Consider the following 22,615-nt stretch of genomic DNA (forward strand, 5'->3'; position numbering starts at 1 on the left):
CATCAGTCCACTAATCATCTTGAAGAAAAAACACCACGGGTACATGGTATTAAATTTCCTACATATTGAAAAAAAAATAGTCTTAGTTTTGTGCTTCTTCGGGGTACTAATTTATTCAAACAAAAAATTTACCTTTTCTTAATTTAACAGTAGATATCTTTATTCGCATCGTGATTTAATCCAGTTTAATCCAGAAAGATTGAATATAAGCATCACTTAAATTTGAACAAATTTAAGATAATTTGTATTAATAGAATACCTACCATTATTGTGGAAACATGATTGTGAATTATTTTGATTATACCAGGATAGAAAATAGTTTAAATGTGGAAATTATTATTAAAAAAATATTGTATGCAATAAAAAGATTTTTTATGATTAACAATTTATACATTTATTTAAAACAAGTAATTTATCTTGTTCACATCGTAATTTGATCCAGAAAAATTAAACATAAGTGACTGTTTGAAAAAATTTACATATAGTAGTTGATTATTAGTGTTGAAAATATTCTGTGAAAGTTCCCACATCAATCGGAGCAGCAGTCGTTGAATTGTTTTATTTTCGTAAACATGTACATATTTCGAAAATGGTACTTTTCTACAATAAACTTTCACTATAAAAACATAGCTAGGGTACTATTTACCTGTGTATCGATGTAAACAAGCTAATAATGCTAACATATCTTAAACTATATCAATAATAACAAATTCATCAAAATTAAAGATTATTCCTAAGACTCTAATTTCTGATTGAGACAACTTTATTTCAGCTATTTTATAGTGAATGAACTAATAGTACGCCAATTTACAAAATAGCTTTTCTCTACTTTTATTAGACTGATTTGGATTCAGGGTAAGTAACTTTTCAAATCAACCAATAAAAAAATCATTTCAATTATCCAAGGAAAATTAATTGGTAAACCAAAAAAATTAATCAATTATGGTGAAACTGAGAAAATAACTATTAAGTAAACTATAAGCGTTAGAGAATGGAATCGGAGAATGGTGGTAGATTTCTCGATTTGTAAAAAATATCAGTAATACGATATTAAAGCAAAAAAAGTGATCAATTTGTTTTGTAAACTTTAAGATCAATCACCCTTTGTTAATAAAATTGCCTATAAGGTTATGTTTTATTAACAGAAGGTATGTTCGTAAATCTAATACTGGTTACAATTTAACTGTTTTGGGTTTATGCTCGTGTGATTCAGTCTTACTTTATCTATAATATTTTTTTTCGAGGAAAATTATTGGGCTAATTTTTTTTTCGTATAATAATTTTTTATTAATTTTTTTTTAATGAAGAATCTTGATCGAATTTATTATAACTTTAAACTGGATATATCTATTATACCATCTACCTTAAATAATCACCTCTGATTTAATATTTCAATTATTTAAATTACGATTCCAGTAAATATAATGAACGAAATAAAGGGTTTTAATTTGGCGTACAGCTAAAATTGGATGGAATAGCTGAAATATAGTGCACGCTCTTATTAGAAGGTCTCTAGACAAAACTACAAACATAACAAATAAACACTTTAACTATTCGACTGTGCCATTTACATTACGGCTACAGTTTCAGATTATTGAAGTATGAAATTAAGGGTGCGTTCTTAAATTAATCCAGCACTCACCAGTTGATTAATTAATAAACAGATTCTAAAATTCCGTGACTTTTCCAGAATCTTAAAATTCCCTGACATTTCCAGATCGAGCACTACCTTTGCATACTGAATTGATTTTACGAACAAACCTCATGTTTCAACAAGAATGAGATGAGCATGATCGCGGACAATCTAAATCTTAATCATAATATGAAATATATAGATTTTTCTTACTGTTAGATTGTTCCTTCCTGTAGATCGAACAATTTTTTTATTGTAGTTAAGCAGCCCATTCATTAAAGTCTGATGGCGAAGGTTGTGATAATTACATATGTTTTAAAACTATGAAACGCGAACTGCTGCTCTAAGCTTAGCAGATCTACTTCGAGGATTGGATTCAATTTCCTTGTATGATGGTGTAATTATCTGTTTATTTAAAGATCGCCAAGGTGATTCCATTATAGAATCAATAATTTCTTTATCGTGACACAAAGTATGATCGCTATATTTTAAAGGCAAAGGATTAATCGCATTATCAATAACATTTCCTAAAATATGACGTTTTACGATAACATCTTCCAGTGAATGGAACGAAATGGCTACTAGCCGTCCACCTATTTTTAAATATTTCTGAGCCACTACAATGCCGTAGTTGATTTCATTAATTTCATTATTAACAAAAATTCGTAATGCTTGAAAAGTTTTAGTAGCCGAATGCGAAAACCTTTGTAATTTATCAACACGATGTTCCTCAGTACATACGGAATCTACAAGCATTGCTAATTCTTCTGTGGTTTGAAGTTTTTTAAATGAATAGCGTGCTTCGACTATTGCACGTGCAATTTTTTTAGCATGTTTTTCCTCACCATATACTTTCAATATTTTTGCTATATCTTCTTCATCCATATAAGCAAGAACATCTGCTGCACTTGGACTATCTGATAACCCATCCATTCTCATGTCTAAAGGTCCATTTTTTGATACTGAAAATCCTCGATCGGCGCTATCAAATTGCATTGAAGAGCATCCAAAATCAAATAAAATTCCATCAATGGAATTTTGTCTGATTTTATGTTGTTTTAATAATTCTGGTAAATCAGAAAACCGACCTAACAGTGGTACTACTTGATTTGGATATTCTTTAGATAAATCTTGTGCTATATTATAAGCAAACGGGTCCCGATCTAAGGCAATTATTTTAACATTTTCAGCTGATTCAAGTAATTTTTTAGAATGGCCCCCAGCACCAAACGTCATATCGATGAATGTTTGATTTTTGGACGGTTTTAAACTGTCAATTACTTCGTTCAACATTACAGGCACATGTAATTGTGAATATTTACAAGCAAATAACAATTTAGTGTGATTAAATATATGAATATTTGTTTTAAAAAATAGATTTGCCATGGTTTATTTTGAGTCTTTAGATTTGAAAATTTTATTTAGAGTTCTTTTAAATATACCTTGCTCCTCTTCTTCAACAGTTTTTAAAAAATCGTTTGAAACAAGACTTGAACACTCTTCTAAAGAAAGACCTAATGCAGATGATTTTAATGTTCTGGGATATTGTTTAGCATGTTGACTTTCACTAATACGTTTTAAAGCTAAATATTCTAAATCACACTTCTGTTGATTTCCTGGGAAAACTTCGCCATTCACAAACGCAATTTTGACTTGATCTCGAATGTGCTGACCAAGATCTCTGTCAAAACAAACAAAATTTATAAGTTTTAAAATGCACAAAAATTTTAAAAAATACAAAAACATATTTAAAAAAAATTAAATGGTTTTTTTAACAAACCTTCCCTGTTTTGATGGATCAACAGGCCAATTTTTCAATAGTTGAAGAAATCTTCGATGACTACTAGACATTGCAGAAATGGATCTTTTAATATTCGTAACGTTTAGAACGGTTATATAACCATCTTAAAGGTATTAATCGTTTTTTCTTTCAATAAATTTATAAAATAATTCTAGTTCAAAATAAAGTTTTATTATGAATTTATTAAATTTTCTTAATTTATTTATTGATAAAGTAAGGTTATGTTGCACAATTGAAAGAATAACGTCGTAGTACGATTAAAGCTAAGTTTTCATGAACGAAATAAGATAAAGCATGATTTAGAATTTAGGTTTAAACAGCCTGATTATAATACTTCAACTCACGAAAAAATTGTTTTATCCAAACTTTATTTCGTTATTCTATTTACTAATTACTAATTTACAGGTGAAATATACGTGTAACAAAAGTAGCTTATATTTGACTTGGTTCATAATTATTGCGACTATTGTGACAATAATGATATAAATTTTCTTTATTCGGAACCAGAGTATGCATCTGATAGAAAAGTTTAAACTAATTTTTGAAAAGATAGATAGATTTTATAAGATCTTAATTTTTATATACCCCAAATTTACAGTCTCTGTTGAAATCAACTTTTTAAGAAAATTCTGATTCGAAGATCGCATGAGATATACGTGCTATAAGCAAGAATTTATTACTGTGGTAAACGTTGAAATATAATCTCATATTCCTGTAATCATCTGGGATTACGGATAAGGTATCCATATTCACAGTTTACAGTTTGTATCTCCCGCTTAAACTAATGCTAAACAATGGTTATAGTTGACGTCGTGCCCTGGCTTTGGTTACAATCAAAGTTACAATATATCGACTTCATAAAACTGGAATCATCACTGCTATCATAAAGTATATTTTTTGCTTATACATATTTAAAAAAAAAATTGTTATCAAGAATGTTTCCATGTTAAAGCATGTATGTTTCGGCATTTTATCATCAGTATATACCTTTTATTGTTACTTCTTACGATCTTTGACCAATTTAATTCTCAGTAGTTTTCACCTAAATTTTCAGAGAGGTGAATTTTTAACCTACTTTCAGTTATGATTTTTCTCTAAAAGTTATCAGTTGTCCCTGTGTGTATAGATGTTAGAACCTGCGATAGACGGTTGGAACTAAATGTTTTAATTTCAACTGTGCGCTTAAAATATAAAGATTCGACTCCACAAAAAAATAATAATCTGAGTTTACGGTAAATATCTATCCCTATTCTATTTAGACAGTTATTGAAACGGAAATTTGCCGTGATCAATATCCATCGCACATTTGGGACAAAACGAGAGCGTAGGACAAAAACGAAAATGAAATCAAATATTTTATAATTAATTAAGCATTCTTACAATGTGATTTAGGTGAGCTTTCTTTTGATACTTATGACTAAAAATAGTATACACGATATCTTTGCTTTTTTGTCCTGGTGTGCTACACTAGGTATAAGTAGCAAAAGGCAATCTTATTACAGTGTAATAAGACTATTTTTTTCTACTCATCTCACTGGTGTAGTACAACTAGACAAAAAAAGAACAAAAGTTTATATTTTCTAAAATTAGGCGAGGTGTATAATATGTTATACAATTGATGTCTGTTGAAAATAACTTTTAATTTTCACGTTATGATTATTACAACTTAAACATTTCGTATCGGATAATATGGAAAAAATTGATTTCAACGGGGGCTGCTTCAACCTGCTGAAAGTTTCCGATTGGTCGATGCAATAGAGTTTTTTTTTTATTAAAAATGAATTCCTAACCAATTGTATTGTTTCGCCTACGCCTATGGTGTCCATGTTTTTGCTTATAATATACAACTTTTTAAATATGAATAAATACACTCTTAAATCACAGGAAATATTTCTTAAATCAATAAAAAATGCATATTTAATAATTATAAAACATAAAAAGAATATATCTGAGATACAAACCATAACATTGATTGAAAAACATATTTAAAAATGTAAAATAAAATAGTTTCAATTTTAAACATACAGCAGCGTTTGTATACAATTGCTGATTTTAATCTATGCGTTGTATGTATGTGCAGAAAACCCATAATCAAAACAGAACAACAAAGAGAATTGATAGTTGTTGATAGTAATGTAAATACGTCGTGCAAAGTGTTTTAAAAAAATGACTTGGGACATACCATGGTTTGAAAATATTAAAAAAAAGGCATGTAAATATTTATTACAAAGATATTTGGGACAATTTTTAAAAGAAAAATTAACATTAGATCGACTGTCAGTCGATTTATACAATGGTACAGGAAATGTTGCAGATGTCAGACTCGATGTACAGGTAAAATAATATTTTGTTTTTTAATTAAATTATAAAAATGAATGAAATCATGTTACACATTGATTCATTTACTAGAAAATCTTTTATTTTTGAATTGAATAATACTGTTTTATCGTACGTTTAATACAAGTCATATGTTAATATGGTTTTTTTGTCGTAACAATGTTTATATAAACGCATGTACAAGTAAATTTTTAAGACACTTTTTTATGTGTATTTTCTGAAATTACCAATGAAGTTTAAACGTATTGATCATGTTAAATGTCATCGACATGTGTGTTTATAAATATTTTCTTATTACCATTTATAATAAAACAGGAAAAGACCTTGAATTGTAATTAATACGCAATATTATCATAATCATTTCATGCGAAAATTGTGAGTTAAGTAATCTGTTATTCTAGTCAAGAAAAATTGTTTATTTTAGAAAAATTATATCTACAAAAAATAAATTGCATTTCAATTGTTTTTATTTTTATTAAAAATTGTTTATAATTTGGAATTCTATAATAAATTAATATTAATAAAAAATTTTCCATGACAAAATGTAAATTGGATTTAGAATGAATTGTAAAAAAAATTGCATTGAATTTGTGTTCCAGTATTATTGAAGTTTGGTTAGGTTGTTTTTGTTAATGAATTATGTACGATTGTGTTTACAAAACACAGTGGTGTAGAACGTGCTACGTTATTGCAGGATGTTTACTTTTTGACTTGTAAAGGTATACAGATTTAATCATAAGAAATATATTTTATCATCAAATACGAAAGAAAAGTAGTCATAATCGGTATGAATTAGCTATTGCAATTATTATCCCGGGAACTATGGAGGGTAGAGGAACCTACTTATTGTATTGATTTTAGATCACTGTCACATTGGTGTTGTGAACACAGCTTAATTATTTAGAAACAATTTCGCTTAAAACACTTCGAAAAAAGAATTATTTTGCTACAGCTATAAGTTAGCTTACATTCACGAAAATAATCCTTTTTCTTCTGTATTTCTTGTACTGTTTAGAGACGCTATCGTAAATTGATCTTGTTTCTAAGACTTTCTTAACAGTTATTTCCATATAAAGTAGATCCAAATAAGTTAAAAATATGGAATTTTAAAGAGCACGATTTTAAGTTTCGATAAACTATTTTTAAAATTAAAATTTACTTAGCAAAGAAGAGAAAGAAGTTTTTAACATGTATATTTCAAAAATCATGTTTATGATCTTACTCTCTCTTTTAGTTTGTTTCAGTACCTACTGACAATGGACCTTTGGTTAACTTGAAAAATAAATGTGAAAATCGGTTTCATTTTGCAATTAAATGACAAATTTTTGAGATCGAGTATTGCTTGTATATACGATTTTGAGTAACATTTCAGAAACTATGTCGAATCGCTATTTTATAGAAAATCTTTTATTTTGGAGCGTTTTTCACATATGTGAAAACCTAATCGTCAAATAATCTTTGTATGTTTTTCAGGCCCTAAATCTCGGCCCTCCCGCACCAATTTTCTTTGCAAAAATTGAAAAATCTCGAACTATCTAAAATTCATACAGACGACGGCTAGGGATGAATAAATGAATTATATCTCAGAAATTTTGGTGAAGTGTTGTAAACAAAAATACAAAAATCGGTCCCTTTGATTAGATCGGGTACTTTAAAAACGACTAAATTGGGTTCTTTGAGCTAGTAGTTTCTGAGTTATCAACTCACATTATGGGGGGAGGGGCCAGTAGTGATATCTAGAAACTTTACAGTCACTCTAAAATCAACCAAGTTTTTGTATTTCTCTTCGTTCTCGAAAAAGCATTGGAATCCCGCCATGGATTAACCGGTAGGCAGAGTTCTTATTTTGATATATTGATATTGAAGTTATATTTTGTCATTCCTAACGGTGACTAAATTGTAATCGCAATTTTTTGTTTATTACTCAGTATTGAAAATTCTCGTTTATTATTGGTGGCTTTGCCTGTTATAGTTCCATGATTTGAGACAATAGGTCAAAATAAAACATACAAATATTAAGAGAATAATTTGTAGTTTACAGACTGAGATGACTATGATTGAGATGGTCAGAATGTAACTCTTTTTGTTACAAAACCATTGTAAATAATATACTGACTAAATCTGTTGTATACATTTAATATTATCATGAGTCACGATTATATTATGACGAATAACTTTTTTTACCTCTATATATAAATGGTTGTATGTATGAATCGCACTCAATAATCCATAAAACGTCCAAGCTTAAGATATTTTAATCATATGTTTTTACCGCATTAAACACGCACACGAAATGTATGCCATAAATAGATGTAGCCAGCTAAAATAGGTGATGTACCAAATGTTCAGAACCATTTCTTGGAGTATCGAAACGTACAATACAACCTAAAATAAAGGAATAGGTCTCACACAAGCCCATTGGACAAATATTCATTCCATTTGCGTATCGAAGAGAGGTAGGGTGGATCAGGACAGCTACCCTGTCCTGGATCAGAATTTATGAGAGATTTAGTTGGTTAAGTATGTTATGCTAAAATACCGTTGAATTTATGAATTTAAGCTAAAAGTTTAACAGTTTTTGCATAGATAGTGGTAGTTTAGAGGTCAGAAAATCACATAGGCTAATTTTTATCCCGGAAAAATGCACGGTTCCTATGGGGTATATGGGTTCCTATGGGGCATACCGGTACCGTGTTTTTTAAAAGGTTTTATAAAAGTTAGTGAAATAGATTTTTAGCGCATTTTTCTCAAAAAGGCTTGATTAATTTACACAGTTACGATAAAAACTCTCAAAATCAGTTTTAATTGCGGATAACATCGCGGGGCGCAGCTAATATATTGTAAATGTGAAAGTAAAGATGTTTGTTTGTTACGCTTTCACGCAAAAACAACTGATGGATTTTAATGAAACTTGACAATAATATAGCTCATACATCAGAATGATACATGAGCTATAATTTATCGATATATTTAAAAAAAAAATTTTGTTTTGACATTTCATAAAACAGGGTGAAGGAGATACAATTTAAGGACATCTATTCACCAAGGTTATCAGATATACTTTTTACATTTAAAAAAAAAAGTTAACTTTTGATTGTTAAAAATATTCATTAAAAAGTAGTTTAAAAGAAATAATCTTCTTATAAATATTACAAAAGAAATTGCTTGTTTAGTTTTAAGCCTATTTTCTCTTTATTTATTTCCATTTTTCTAAGCAATAGTTAATATGTTTCTGAACAAATTAATTATTTTGTAAGATTTATGTGTGATAATCTTGGTTGAATAGATGTCCATAAATTGTATCTTTCACCCCGTTTCATTTTATTTATTTTTTAATGATCTTTGAGTTATTTAAGGACAAGACCGCGGACAAAGCCGTGAGTAAAAGCTAGTATATAATAAAAGAGCGCCGCGCGGCGTGCAAATAATTCATTCAATTATCAAATTCTTTTGTGTTATTAAAACCAAATAAAATAATGTTTTTGTTTGATATATCTATACAATATTTAATCACCACGTATTCATTACACACATAAAGATTTATGAATCAACTCTTTGAATTGATTCATAAATGAACCCCGCACATTTAACATTGGATTTTTCTTTTGGTTAAAATTTATTGAAATTAGATACATAATGGCAGTGCCAAAAACCTCAAAAACCATTCGTTTCGGAATTATAGACTTAAATATTATCAAAAACTGAGTTTCGTGTTTCTAAATGAATTTATCATATAGATAGATTACTGTAGCTGATTTAAAGACTTTCTTTAAAAGGCCAAAAATAAGTTTTACATATTTTCACCAACATAATTTTTATTAGTTATTAATCTTCCCGAAGATTATCCACGAAGAGATGATATACGGAAGAAAAAAAAAAAAGATAAAATTGAAAGCCAGTTTGGCTTTATATGTTGCAGTAGTCGCTGGGAGGTCAATTTCAGAGCACTTGCCAACTTTGGTTTACATCTTCGTAATTTCTAAATAAGAAATATTATTTTTGGCTTTTTTAGGGTTACTTTTAAATGAATGGTTGGAATGAGACGATTCTGGCCCTTGTATGTATGTTACTTTTTAATATGAACCAAATTATTTTGCTTTTAAAATCGAAGTCATACAGCGATGCGGGGTGTAACTGCTGCCTTTATTATATGAACTGCCAATATCTACATAAATTTTAGCGTACGTTTTATGCTGACTTATACGAGGTATGTTATTGTAAAATTTCATTAAAATCCATTCAGTAGTTTTCGAAATCGTTCAGCGAAGCGGGCGCATGATGTTATATCCAACGCTTAAATAATTTTTCATTTCGAACCTGTAGTTCTTGCAATTAGCACGTTCAACTAAACAAACAAACAAACTATTAAAATAAAATAAACAAGCTTTATAATATTAGTTAAGATTACAATAATCTATTCATATGATTAATTCATATAAAAATACGAAACTCAGTTTTTGGCTGTTTTAAGAGCTACAATTTTGAAACGAATGGTTTTAGAGATTTCTGCTCTATTGGACTTTTGATCAGCATGACAATATGGTCTTGTGCAGGGTTCTTTATTAATTTTTGAATATCTTTCCAAACAATGCCAAGTATTTTTAATTCATTTAACTAATTAAATTTCTTACGGGCAACGGGCAATATTTAGTGCAGATTACGGTTTATTTAAAACCCAAAATGCTAATGAATTGTTTTTATTAAAAAAACCTTGTAAAAATAACAGAGAACCTGACAATTTGTGTGTCATAAATTTCAAGGATAACATTTATTATCACTTAAATTGCGTCTTACTAGGATGAATGTAATAAATATGTTAAAATTTCGTGATTAATAAATGCGTATAACTCAAAAAAGTTGGTATTAGAGACTCACATGACCTCTGTCAAAAGGTAATCACAGATTACGCGGACCTTCAATTTAAATAAAAAATTTATTGTACTTTTTGCATAATTCTAATCTTCATCCCTTAGTTTTGATCAAGTGATGAACTTTTTTTTCAAAATTTTGGCCACATTATTTTAAACAGTTCGACTATAAAGGTATCCAAGAAGTTTTCATTGGTGGGTTGGAATACTGAGAGGAGTAGGGGAGTTGTAATACTAAGGGTTTGTCTGTTATTGGCGATATTATTAATGCCTATTCTTAAGTTCGAATTTTCGGTAATGAGTCTATTTATTCTAGAAAAAAACTTAACGCTCCTTTTTCTTGGGCCTTATTTTATGCAAAATCAAAGTAAATTCAAATTTTAAGTAAAAATAAAAAAAAAAAAAATTATGTCGATATAAAAAGGAGAGAAGCGCTGGCTTATTGACAGCCCCAAGAGAAACTTCTAAGATACTATTTGAACTTACATACAGAAAAATTTCCAATGCTTTTTCTCAATTTGAGAGAACTTTAGAGATGAGATGATGTTTTTAATATGATATGATATGATACATTCAGCGTAACTAAATATTAACAAATATCTTGTCTAGTAATCTTAATTAAAGAGAATTGAAAAAAATACACTCGAACCACGACTCGAACCCGGAATTCTTTGATTCCTGTCAAGCGCCCTACCAATTAGGCTATTAGAGTTCTAGACACAGAGTGCAATTTTCTCAACTCATTGAATTTTTATTTTTACTTTGTTTATTCACTTATTTATTGTTATTGTTTATTTTAATCATGTATACGATATTTTTTTACATCATGGTCTCTCGATTATAATTGATGTTTTTAATATGATCATACAGTGTAAACTAAATATTGACAAATATCTTGTCTAGTAATCTTAATTAAAGAGAGTTGAAAAAAGCGTTTTTTTTTTCTGAAAATCGTGGCGGTTAAAAATACTTGTTTGTATATGTATATAGAAGTAAAAAATTAAATAGTATTGATTTATAAAATTTTTGAATTTTTGTTCAGGTGATCTTTATTTCAATTTTAAAGACTGATAATTCTAAAGCTTATATATTATTATAAAATTTTCATATGGTTTTCAAATAAAATTATTAAGGTTTTGAGGCCATTTTAATAATAAAGTTCCTTTTATCAATTTAGTAATAGTTACACAGAACAAATAGTATAATTAACTCGTTTTATACTTCTCTTTATAAAGGATTATTTAAGTAAATATATTAATTTAATAAATATCTATTTTGTTTATTTTGTATAATGCATTGCATTCCAATACAATGATCTCACAATAGTACATTTGCACCCATTATTCTAAATTCTTAAATAAAAAAATAGGTAAATGATTTTAAGTCTTAAGGTAGTACGAACACGAAGGCGATTTTAGATTTAGGGTTGAAATTATTTGTACCTTATTTTCAACTTTGATGATTAATTTTGTTATAACTTTATGAATGTATTCGAAAAATAAGAATAAAATTTTTTGATATCTGCCTTGGTTTTCGAAATATCGAAAGCTAAATAATTAATCAAAATTTTCAATTTTATATAGTTTTTTTTTTTACACTTACACTTATTTTCCCCTTACTAGTTTTAGAGAAATTTTTGAAAATATTTCATCCATCTACCGTTTTACCATAAAACCAATGTGAAATATGCCTTCTCTTGAAGTCATTTATTTATTTTAATAATCAGGCAACCGCGTTAAAATTTTCAGAATTGATTTAGACTTAGTTCAACTTCATATTTTAAAAATCAAGCTTTTTATTTAAAATTGCCTTGGTCCTCGTACATCCTTAAAATGGAGCAATTTTCAATTTAGGTGAACAATGTAAATTCTCGAGAGAGTGTGTAGATTTGTGTGCATTCTCCTACTCGAACACATTTCATTTTGAACGACCTATAGCAAACATCTAATGGGCCTTTTTATTTTAAAAAATGATCCTTTTTTCGGACAGCATTAAAAAAGCAGTAAAAAAGTAATGTAATAAAATGAATAACAAATATGTTATATCTTTGTCATACTTATTACTGTGTGCGCGGAAGGGAAAATTGTAAGTGAAATTAAAAGGTATATATTTAGCCGTAATTTTTTCACAGCCAAGCTTCGCTATATGCTTCAACGAATTGAGTAGCAAAACATATTAATATTCACTGCGTATATAACACTAAAAGTTCACCTCATTTGAATCTTAAATAAAACTTATTGCACAAGGTTTTTGGTGAGATTCTAAAAATTACTCACCTAATCATTAAATGACTAATTTTTGTTTGTTTTTTGGATCAAAATTACCGTATAAACCAAGCTTAATAAAATCCGAAACCCCTTCAAAAATTTCGAACAAATCAGGAAAATCCGCGCTTGCCATTATTTAAATAAAAATTTCCCTTCATCGTTGGTGCTATATTTAGCTGATAAAGTATCACCTGAACACTGCTTAGCAAAAGGCGAGTGCTCATTATCATTTCATGCTGTAGAAGCTATAATCAAATAACGATTTAAAATAAATAGGTATAACTTCCTAAAAATATGACGATTGACCTAGAGCCAACAAATCACCCTGTAACACAAACCTATAATATAGATAATTTTTAGAAAAATATTTAATTATTAAATTTATCATAGATGAATTATTTGCACTAAATTTTATCATAAACATTAAAATATTTTTTAATGAATCACATCAAATAAGAGACACACATTTTGCAAAATTCTTATCAATTATTTAGACGTTAGCCGCTCGCTTCGCTGTACAATTAGTTTCGTAAATAAATATTTCCTCTACCACAGAAATCCATTTGACCCAATTCCAAATTTTTAATACACCAAAGACACCTTTGGAATGACTTCAATCTTCGGAAACAATCCTCGCAAAACAGTATTTGCATTTGTAGAGAAGGGAGGAGGAAAGGAAGATCAAAGAGCATTTCAGTCTGTATTTGGCCTGAGCTCGCCACGCTCGCAATATGGTATTTAGACTTTTTAAAGTTATTGTAGTATTGTAACGAGTCTGGTATCGTAGGTGGCTGTGAAGGTCATTTCTAGAAAAATACTGTTAAGTCTGACATCTAAGGTGACTGTGCGAGTAACAAAAATAGTGCATGATTTCCACGGAAACAGTTTATATCTAAAAGGGTAGTTATGAGATATAGGTACTGTAATAAATCAGCCGGTATGAAAAGTTCATTATGAACAGTCCATATAAATAGTTCTCTACGGACAGTTATTGTGAACGAATGATATAGCTAAAAGTAGTTGTTGTATTATTGTACCTTTGTGTTAAATATTCAAGTATCGCAAAGTTTTCAAAAAATTGACTTAGAAGTGTTTAATTGTGTCGAACCTATACGTAAGATAAAACGTTACAGTATTGATACAATCCTGATATTTATACCCTTAATAAGGAAAAGAGGGGGTAGAATCAAGGAAATCTTTGGTCTGGCCGTCTGGCTTTGATCTTCCGCTTAGTTTCGACAATAGAGCCGCAAGAGGAGAGGTAAAGAGGACCCTAACCAGCAAAGAACAATTAAAATATGCATGAATTTGTCCTGCGCGAATACACGGTTACAAACAGGAGCACCAACGATTATTTGTATAAAGATTTAAGCGTGAGTTTGAAAATCAGTTGATATTATCTCTTGAGCACGTGTTTTTATTTAAATTATCAATTATTATATGCAAGTATGTATGTACTGACATTATCAGTGGAAAAGTTAGTAGAGCGCGCAGCCTCTCGTATAAGTGGTATAATTTATTTTTTTTTATTTATAAATATCCTTAATATAATTACTTAAACATACATTTTGATATTATTTCGCCATTATTTCTAATTTAACAAGTCATTATATATTTGTGAGACTTTGATGTTGAAAGAATTGACGTTCGTAGAAATACAAATACAATATCAATTTTCATTAAAATAACAGTCATTATCCTCGACTTTGTTTGAATTCAACTCTTATCTCAAAAATAGCAAAGTTTTGGGAATATGTTCCGATTAAGTGCAGAAATACATATGATTATGCAATTCTTTCAATTAAAACACTAACTTCCACTCGACGTATCTTTTCCATTTTATCATAAGCAAATGATACGTTGAGGCTTTACACTGTTATGCTCGCCTAGTTAAAATGGAACTCTTAATGATGGGAGAACAGAAATTCTTTAAGGGGTCGTTCATAAATCGCGTAACAGGACAGGGAGAATGACTATTAAATGGCTAATTTTGCCCACCTGGCATTTTCTTGTAAGATTCTAAAGTATAGAGTATAATGGTGATATTAATAATTAATATGAAAAGTTACGTAACAGAACATGATAAAACAACAGTTGCTTTTAAAATCAGCTTATTAGTTCATTTCTGCCGTAACAAATTCGTAAGCGAAAAGATATACTGAGCTGAAATTTTAGCAACATATTCTACACATAAGAGTAAATTAAAGTTTAAATTAAGAATTAGAAGAAAGATGTGGTATTTTTGCAATTTTTAGTTATTAAAATTAAATTCCTAAATTTTACTCACAGAAACGAATGAGGGAACTGCTTGCTTGCATAATCGCTTTTTTTGGAACGTGGGCACATGCCATCATTAGGAAACACCCTATATATATATATATATATATATATATATATATATATATATATATATATATATTTATATTTTTTTTTTTCACCAAAACAAAATTAAGTAAATTATTTTTTAATTTGTTATTATTATTGTTTAAAAGTAACTAAACGATTAAAATGATTCATAATATAAATAAATCAAGTTCATTGTTTTTTTTATTTGGTCGACTTCTGAACCCATGGAAATTGTATTGTAAAACCTGTTTTGTTATTAAAAAATTATTATTAATGAAATTATGACGGCAATACTCCATTTAGTACCGTTATATTATTTATGATACCGGCTGTTTCAATACTATTGGAAAGCAAATAAGACTAAACAACATAAATTTTGCCAAAGAAATATGAGTCTACTTTTCAGAAGGTTTTGAGCGGAAAGAATCCGAATCTAATCGCAAAATTACTCCAGCAATTCAAGTTTTTGAGAAATTCAATCCTAAATATAGAAAAGTCCGCTTTTACCCTATATTCAAAGTCAGGTACACCAGAATTAGTTTTTCCCACAAACCAATTAACGCCATCAAGAACCTTTCATCCTACTTCAAAAGCCTTTTTAATTTTTTCCAATCTCTTGGATTTACTTTAAAAAATGGAATATTTATTTTCTTTAAAGAATAAAATATGCAAGAATTATTTTAATAGTCGAAGAAATAAAGCAATGAATTGTCGATCATGTGAACAGTAAGACTAATCGGGGTGCGGTTTTTTGAATTATAGCTGAGGGCGTCTACAAACCTTGTGATTAGAAATGACGAGGGAAACTGCAAACCAAATATTGATGTAAATAATTCATTTTTAACATTCGGGGGTTTTTAGGGCCGCTAAACTTGAATATCACAATAAAAATGGTCCCTGGGGTATCTTATGCCCAGGGCGTGCAATATACACTTTTCTTTTAGTTTTACGAGATCTTGTAACATATTTCGTCCCTGGACTTAACACATTCTTTCTTATAGTACCTTTCTGAGCACCAGGTACCTTAGGGGCCATTTTCGTAGTACTATTCGTGTTCAGCTTCTCCGAATACACCCGAGCAACGAGTTTCGACGAAATATGTTATTTTTTCTCGCAAAACTCCAAGAGGCGAGGTGTATACTGCTCGCCCAGTTCACCAGGTACGTGGGGGGTCATTTTTGTTGTGATATTCGAGTTCAGCGATCCCCAAAACCCGAGTACCAAATTAGACTAATTTAGTTTCCAGTTTTTTTATTTCTTCCTCATCATTTTTGTTCACAAGGTTTGTAGACGACCTCAGGAATCTAATAAAAAAACCGCATCCCGATCCGTCTTACAGTTCGCAAAATCCACAGTTAACCGTTTTTAGTCTTTTATTTCTTTGTCTACAATTAAAACAATTATAATTTATTGCCACAAATTAAAGCACTTATAAATTAAAATAAATATAATGTATACTTTAATTATAATAAATATCACACGATGTATTGAAAAAGGAAAATAATATTGGAAAAATTTAAAGTGCATTAATTAGACAGAGAGGCTTTCAATTTCCTCATGGGATAAAGTTACTTTAGAGCTATGTTACAAATTAAGCTAAAAAATGGATTTTTCCCTTTTTTGGTAAAAATCTTTCAAAAACCTTATGTGTTAGAGAAAGTCTGAAACCAAAATTGAATTCAGCAGCCCAAGAACTATAAAAAAATGTAATTTCGCATCAATGCGACAAAAAAAATCAAATTTTGTCAACCAGTGCAATTAGAAAATAATTAAATTAACTCGTTCATCACAAAATTTCAAATTCCATGAAAATTATCATTATTTCAAGCCATTCTTCTTCGATTATTCCAAAAATTTCGCTTTGGTGATATGGCGCCGTTTTGGAACCGTCTGTAACAAATAAAATTAAGCCTGTTACAAGTTCTTTAGATAATTTTCCTTTCAGTAATGGGTAATTTGACATACATAAAAAGTGTGGTTGAGTTCGTAAATGAGCAACATAGGTTAAGTTCTTGGGCCCGTAGGACCCATCTTCCTTATAAAGAAATAAACAATTTATGTTTGAAAAAATTTTTTGTAAACTTCACTGTTTACCCGTGAGATAGCAAATTAGGTTAGAGCACTATATAGTATGTATTATAAGGAATATCAGTTATATGTGTGTGACATTATACACGGCTGTAGCTATCTAAGAGTGACTATCTTTACTTACATGAAGTAAAGAAACATACGATTGCGTAACCATCACTGTCTATACGTCTATACATGGTATTTCAACGACTAACTCAGTCAATTGTTTGTTTTCATTTTTCTTAAATTTAAGCTTACTTATGACTGCCACATTGATATTTCCAATACCAATTTGATATTTGCTTATTTTCTTTATTGTTTGGTATTAATCACCTTCGTGGCTAGCCGCAGTATTACAAACTTAAATTCAATAACAACCAATTTTTATTTTAAATTCATGAACTCGAGGTTTGCGAATTTTTTCCCCTTGAGATGTTTTAAATTTTTTTCTAAATTTAATCGTAGTATCTTTATCAAATTCTTGAACATGTGATTTTTATAGTATTTTTTACATACATACACACCTCTTTCTCTACCCACTAAATTTGCATACGTTAATCACCTTGAACAATACATTAAATATAATTTTCTATTAAATTAAAGAGATGCAAATTATATCCACATTGTAAATCAAATATTTACATCACGCAAAACCATCTTCACAATTAATTAATAATCATATTAACAATAAATAATAATAATGCTTATTAAAATTAATCAATAACTTTTTTGTTTGTTTGAATGTGAATGTTATGGGTAATTGTAATAATATTCAAAATTGATTAGTCGTACTTTCCCTGATAAATAAGGCTTATGTGCAGTAACAAGGATTAAAGATGAGGGGTGGATATGCGTTATAAATTCATTTTGTAATAGACTAGAAAGAATTTCAGAAAATATTACTTTTAGAAGGTCTTTTCCCCCTATTTCGACCCTGCTGAATCAAAATATCCCGGTTGTCCAACGAAATCTCGACCGGATGTGAGATATTCAAGATGGTGGTCAGATTATTGCCCTTTTTTTAGTTTTCTAAAGTCCAAAACTATGCGCATTTTCAGAAAATATTTTCCATAAGTTTTAATAAATGAAAATTGATACAATTTCAGATCAAAACCAGCTCTATAGATTTAATACTTACTGAGATACAGCTCTCCAAAAATTGGCAATTTTTTCGAAAAAAGTCAAATTTTCGTACTTGGTCTATTTTTGACTCAGATATCGAGGAAAATCTTTGTATGCGAAATCAGGTGGATAGATGTAAAAGCAAATGTTATTAGCTTTATTATATTATTAAAAATCCAAAAAAGAGAAAACTGAGGTGTAATTTTTATGGTTTTGAATAAGTGGTTTCTCAAAATTAGTATGTAGATTCAGTTATTGTCATGGAAGTTGTTTTTGGTAGTGTCAACTATCCAATTCTCATTTCAAGCTTTTTTATGTCGAAAGATCATTTTTTTGCGATTTTTCGGGCTTTGTACATCTCTACAGCTCTTCCAAATCGACTTAGTGGAGGAGGAGGTCATCTATAAGTAAGAAGAGTTAGTGGCAAGATAGTGGTTTTTTAAAGAGAATCTGCATTAGAGTTGTGTCACAATCAGTCCCGATTTTACGCGTTAAATATCTGTTTTTAAACATTCTTGTTTTTAGATATTTTTAGTTATGTAAAATTTGGCAAACTTGAAATTTTTGAATTAAATAATAAATAATGCATTTTATTAAATTATTGTGCACATGTTTTTAAGTTAGGATTCCGTATAGTGCAGACCTAAGTAAAAATAGCCCAAAGTCTCTCCCCACCCAGTTTTACTTACATGTTTACAACAAATACCATTTTTGTAACATTTCGTTATAAATGTAAAACTATAAAGGGTACCTGTTTGTAACGATGGTTAAAGGATATAGCTCTGCTTTTCGTCCAGAGAGGGAGGAATAATCAGAAATTTATGGTAAATTCAACAGTATGCTCTTTCCCGCTGTCCGAAGCTTTCTATGGTGAGTTGAAGAATAAGTTCCACTTTCTTTACAACGTACGGTGCGTAGAACTAACGGGTCTATTAGTCTCCTCATAATATTAGATCCAAAAATGCTTTTAGTTGATATTAGCCATTTTTCTGTTAACACCGTGCAACCTTGGTTAATTCCAAAGAAAACTAGAATGACAAAAATAAAAATCTAACTCTTTCGATTGTTCTTGGTACAGGCAATTAGACCTTTTAGCCTTATCAGAATTTTCATGGTCAATTTCAGCATTTTTCCAAACGTGATGTTTTAACTACCCTCATTCAAAATTTGAACATTCTACGGGAAATGTTATTTGGGTTATGTATCTCTATGTCAAAAAAAATGCTCGTTCTAAAACATTCTAAGTGTTACTATTAAACATAACATATGATGAGTACGCTTAGAATGTTTTAACTGTGGCAGTTTTTTTGGAATTAAGTATACGTGCTGACGTCACGCCGAAACTAGTCAAAATGGTTACAGGAATACTCAAAATGGATATTTCTTTTGAAAATTCATTATCCACAGTTTTCGTGATTACTATACTTCCTTTAATTTTATGCAAGGAAATGAAAAGTACTGTTTTTTGAAATCAAAGAATTTTCAGATTAATGTTCGCATAAACTTTTTATTCCCAAATGCGATGAAGTTTGAAACCTTGTAAATTTATGAAACATTGATTAATTAGGTAATATTCTCTATTTTAATACATTTGGTGTAAATGTAACATTAACTAGCTCATATTATTTCATTTGATATTTTCTTTTCGAAAATACTAAGCTTACGTAAAAGTTATAATTTATTATTCAATGAAATTTTATAAGCAGGAATATTTGCATGTTGTTTAATACTCGCACGGATATACAATTCGATAATAATTAATTTTAACCTTGCGATGAATAAATGCATGACTAAGATATGCATTTTTCATGAGCAATATCGAATAATTTATTTCATAAAGTTTTAGGTCTCATTTAAATACATTAAGGGCGTTACACGCTAAGTGATGAAATTATTTGACATTACCGCTAAGTGATGAAATTATTTGACACGAATATTTTTTGGGTTAATTCTGTTAGAACTTGTAAAAATTAAAAAAAACTTAATAAAATTTTTCGATATATATAGAAGAGGCCCGGGTCCAACTCCTGGTACGTGTGTATTTTTTAAACCTTGCATACATAAAATATGTCAAGGTATACTAAGTTTAGTCTCAAGTTTGTAACGCTTAAAATTTTCGGTCCATTTCCGGTTATCTGTCTGCCCGTCTGTAAATACGATAACTCCAAAAAGAAATAGTAATTCAAGTTGCAATTTTTATAGCGTGCTTAAGACGTAAAAAGTGAGTTCGTAAATGAGCAAGACAGGTTGTGGACATCATTGTTTACCCGTGAGGGCATGTGTGTGTGACATGTATGTGAGTGTGGCTATTTAAGAGTGGCTTTCTTTTTTTTACATATATGATGTATAAAATAAATGATTGTGTAATCGACACTATCTATAGTCAATTTTTTTTTTCCGCTTGTTTTCAATTCTCTTTAATTAAGATTAACTAAAAGTTTGGTGTCCTTTTTCTCTAAAACTATAACAGATAGACAGTTGACACAATTTGTAAGTAGGTTCAACTAGTAAGTCTATGATATATTTAAAAAAAAAAAAACAAAATAATAAGTTTTCTAGAAAATACTTAATAATAATAATAAAATTTTTGAAATGTATTAAACTAGAATTAATATGTTGGTTTTTTAAACTGTTCTAATTTATTAAAAATAATAACTGATTTTTAACACTGTCTATACTGGGTATTTCAACAATTAACTTCTCAATCAGGGGATCTGGTTTCATGGGAATTTTAATTGTGTGGCAAGCTTTGAATTGATGAAAATTCATTGAGAATGAATATTCATATAAGATGATGTTTATTAAACAAAAAAAAAAAAAAAAAAAAAAAAAAAAAAAAAAAAAAAATACAAAAATCATTTTGTCTTACACTCGAAAGAATGAAATATCCTTTGACAAAACTAACCAGATTTTTGTGTCTTTGGATTATTTAAGGAAATTAGGTCGCAAAAATAATAAACATTCAGCTCATTTGACTATAAGATGAGTATTTTTTTTATAAATATCTCCAGAACCGTTCCGAAATAAAAGCTTTTTTACCCAAGCGTAAAATGAATCTAATTTTATATTTTTTACATAGTTACTCAAGTTCATCAAATTTCGAAACGAAACTTTTAGGGATTTCGATCAAATTCGGCAATTCAGCAAAACATTCAATTTCTTCATAAGAAAATACTCGAATAATCGTCAAGTGAAGACAATTATTATATTTTTTAACCTCTCCAAAAAAATTATGAATCCGCGCCTGCAAAAATTATCCGGCTATGGAATCATCAACTGCAAATAAAGTATTCAGAATAAAATTATTTCCTAAACATTTATGTACATAACTAGAAAATTTTGTTCAGTTTCCAGTAGAATCGCGCATGTATTAAAATGGAATCACTGGAAATAGATTTTAATCCTTGAAATTATGGAACAACATAATATTTAGTTAAAGTTATTTATAGTAAATATACGCATCATGTTCTAGTAATTCTAGATTTGTTCTGATTTAATACATAGCAAAAAATTCTCTACTAATAATAAACTAAATGCATTTCAAAGCAGAAAAGAAACCATATTAATGGAGGATGAAATCATTCGCACAATCTAATTATTTATATAAAACAATAAAAAAAAATTGGTGGGTAATATTCACATGACCTCTATGTATTTCGTTTTGGAAAATCATTTACAACCTTCTGAAATTATAAGATATTTTTGTATTTTCCTAATTATTTGACAATCTCTGATAAGACACTGAATTGATTCCATAAGAGTTTCTTTTTGCTCTCTCGCCTTTATTTCGAGGGTTTTTGGGGTCGCTGAACACGAATATTGAGATTGAATTGGTTTTCAAGGTACCTGGTGCCTATGGTCAACGGTATCCCCGCCGTCTCCTGAAGTTTTCCGAAAATTTCTTATATAAAAGGTTGAAACTCGTTACTCGAGGGTTTTGGGGTCACTATTCGTGCTCAGCGACTCAAAAAACACACACATGACCTCTATGTATTTCGTTTTGGAAAATCATTTACCACAACCTTCTGAAATTATAAGATATTTTTGTATTTTCCTAATTATTTGACAATCTCTGATAAGACACTGAATAGATTCCATAAGAGTTTCTTTTTGCTCTCTCGCCTTTATTTCGAGGGTTTTTGGGGTCGCTGAACACGAATATTGCGATTGA

The 22,615-nt window shown here is 29.2% G+C and overlaps 3 protein-coding genes across 3 annotated transcripts in view; 1 reads left to right on the plus strand and 2 right to left on the minus strand.

The window, feature by feature from the left end:
- Nucleotides 1-386: 386 nt before the first annotated feature.
- Nucleotides 387-3,019, minus strand: LOC123291493 (probable methyltransferase-like protein 15 homolog). Its single transcript, XM_044871798.1, has one exon. The coding sequence runs from the start codon at nucleotides 3,017-3,019 to the stop codon at nucleotides 1,955-1,957; it is 1,065 nt and encodes a 354-aa protein (XP_044727733.1). The 3' UTR covers nucleotides 387-1,954.
- Nucleotides 3,020-3,022: 3 nt separating this feature from the next.
- Nucleotides 3,023-3,588, minus strand: LOC123291494 (ubiquinol-cytochrome-c reductase complex assembly factor 2). The gene is made up of 2 exons (XM_044871799.1): nucleotides 3,414-3,588; nucleotides 3,023-3,314 (listed from the first exon to the last, which is right to left on the minus strand). The coding sequence occupies exons 1-2, from the start codon at nucleotides 3,482-3,484 to the stop codon at nucleotides 3,023-3,025; spliced, it is 363 nt and encodes a 120-aa protein (XP_044727734.1). The 5' UTR covers nucleotides 3,485-3,588.
- A 1,954-nt stretch (nucleotides 3,589-5,542) lies between these two features.
- LOC123291363 (autophagy-related protein 2 homolog A) overlaps nucleotides 5,543-22,615 on the plus strand; it is a 31,913-nt gene continuing 14,840 nt past the window's right edge. Inside the window, 1 exon segment of the mRNA XM_044871622.1 lies at nucleotides 5,543-5,768. Within this exon segment, the coding sequence (XP_044727557.1) occupies nucleotides 5,601-5,768 (168 nt within the window). The 5' untranslated portion in view covers nucleotides 5,543-5,600.

The sequence above is a fragment of the Chrysoperla carnea genome, chromosome 2, assembly GCF_905475395.1.
Source record: "Chrysoperla carnea chromosome 2, inChrCarn1.1, whole genome shotgun sequence".
In the NCBI taxonomy this organism is placed as follows: Eukaryota; Metazoa; Arthropoda; class Insecta; order Neuroptera; family Chrysopidae; genus Chrysoperla; species Chrysoperla carnea.

Coding starts and splice junctions, on each gene's coding strand:
- LOC123291493 (XM_044871798.1), bottom strand. CDS start 3,019: ATGGCAAATCTATTTTTTAAAACAAATATTCATATATTTAATCACACT.
- LOC123291494 (XM_044871799.1), bottom strand. CDS start 3,484: ATGTCTAGTAGTCATCGAAGATTTCTTCAACTATTGAAAAATTGGCCT. Junction 3,315..3,413: donor GATCCATCAAAACAGGGAAG/GTTTGTTAAAAA, acceptor TTGTTTTGACAG/AGATCTTGGTCAGCACATTC.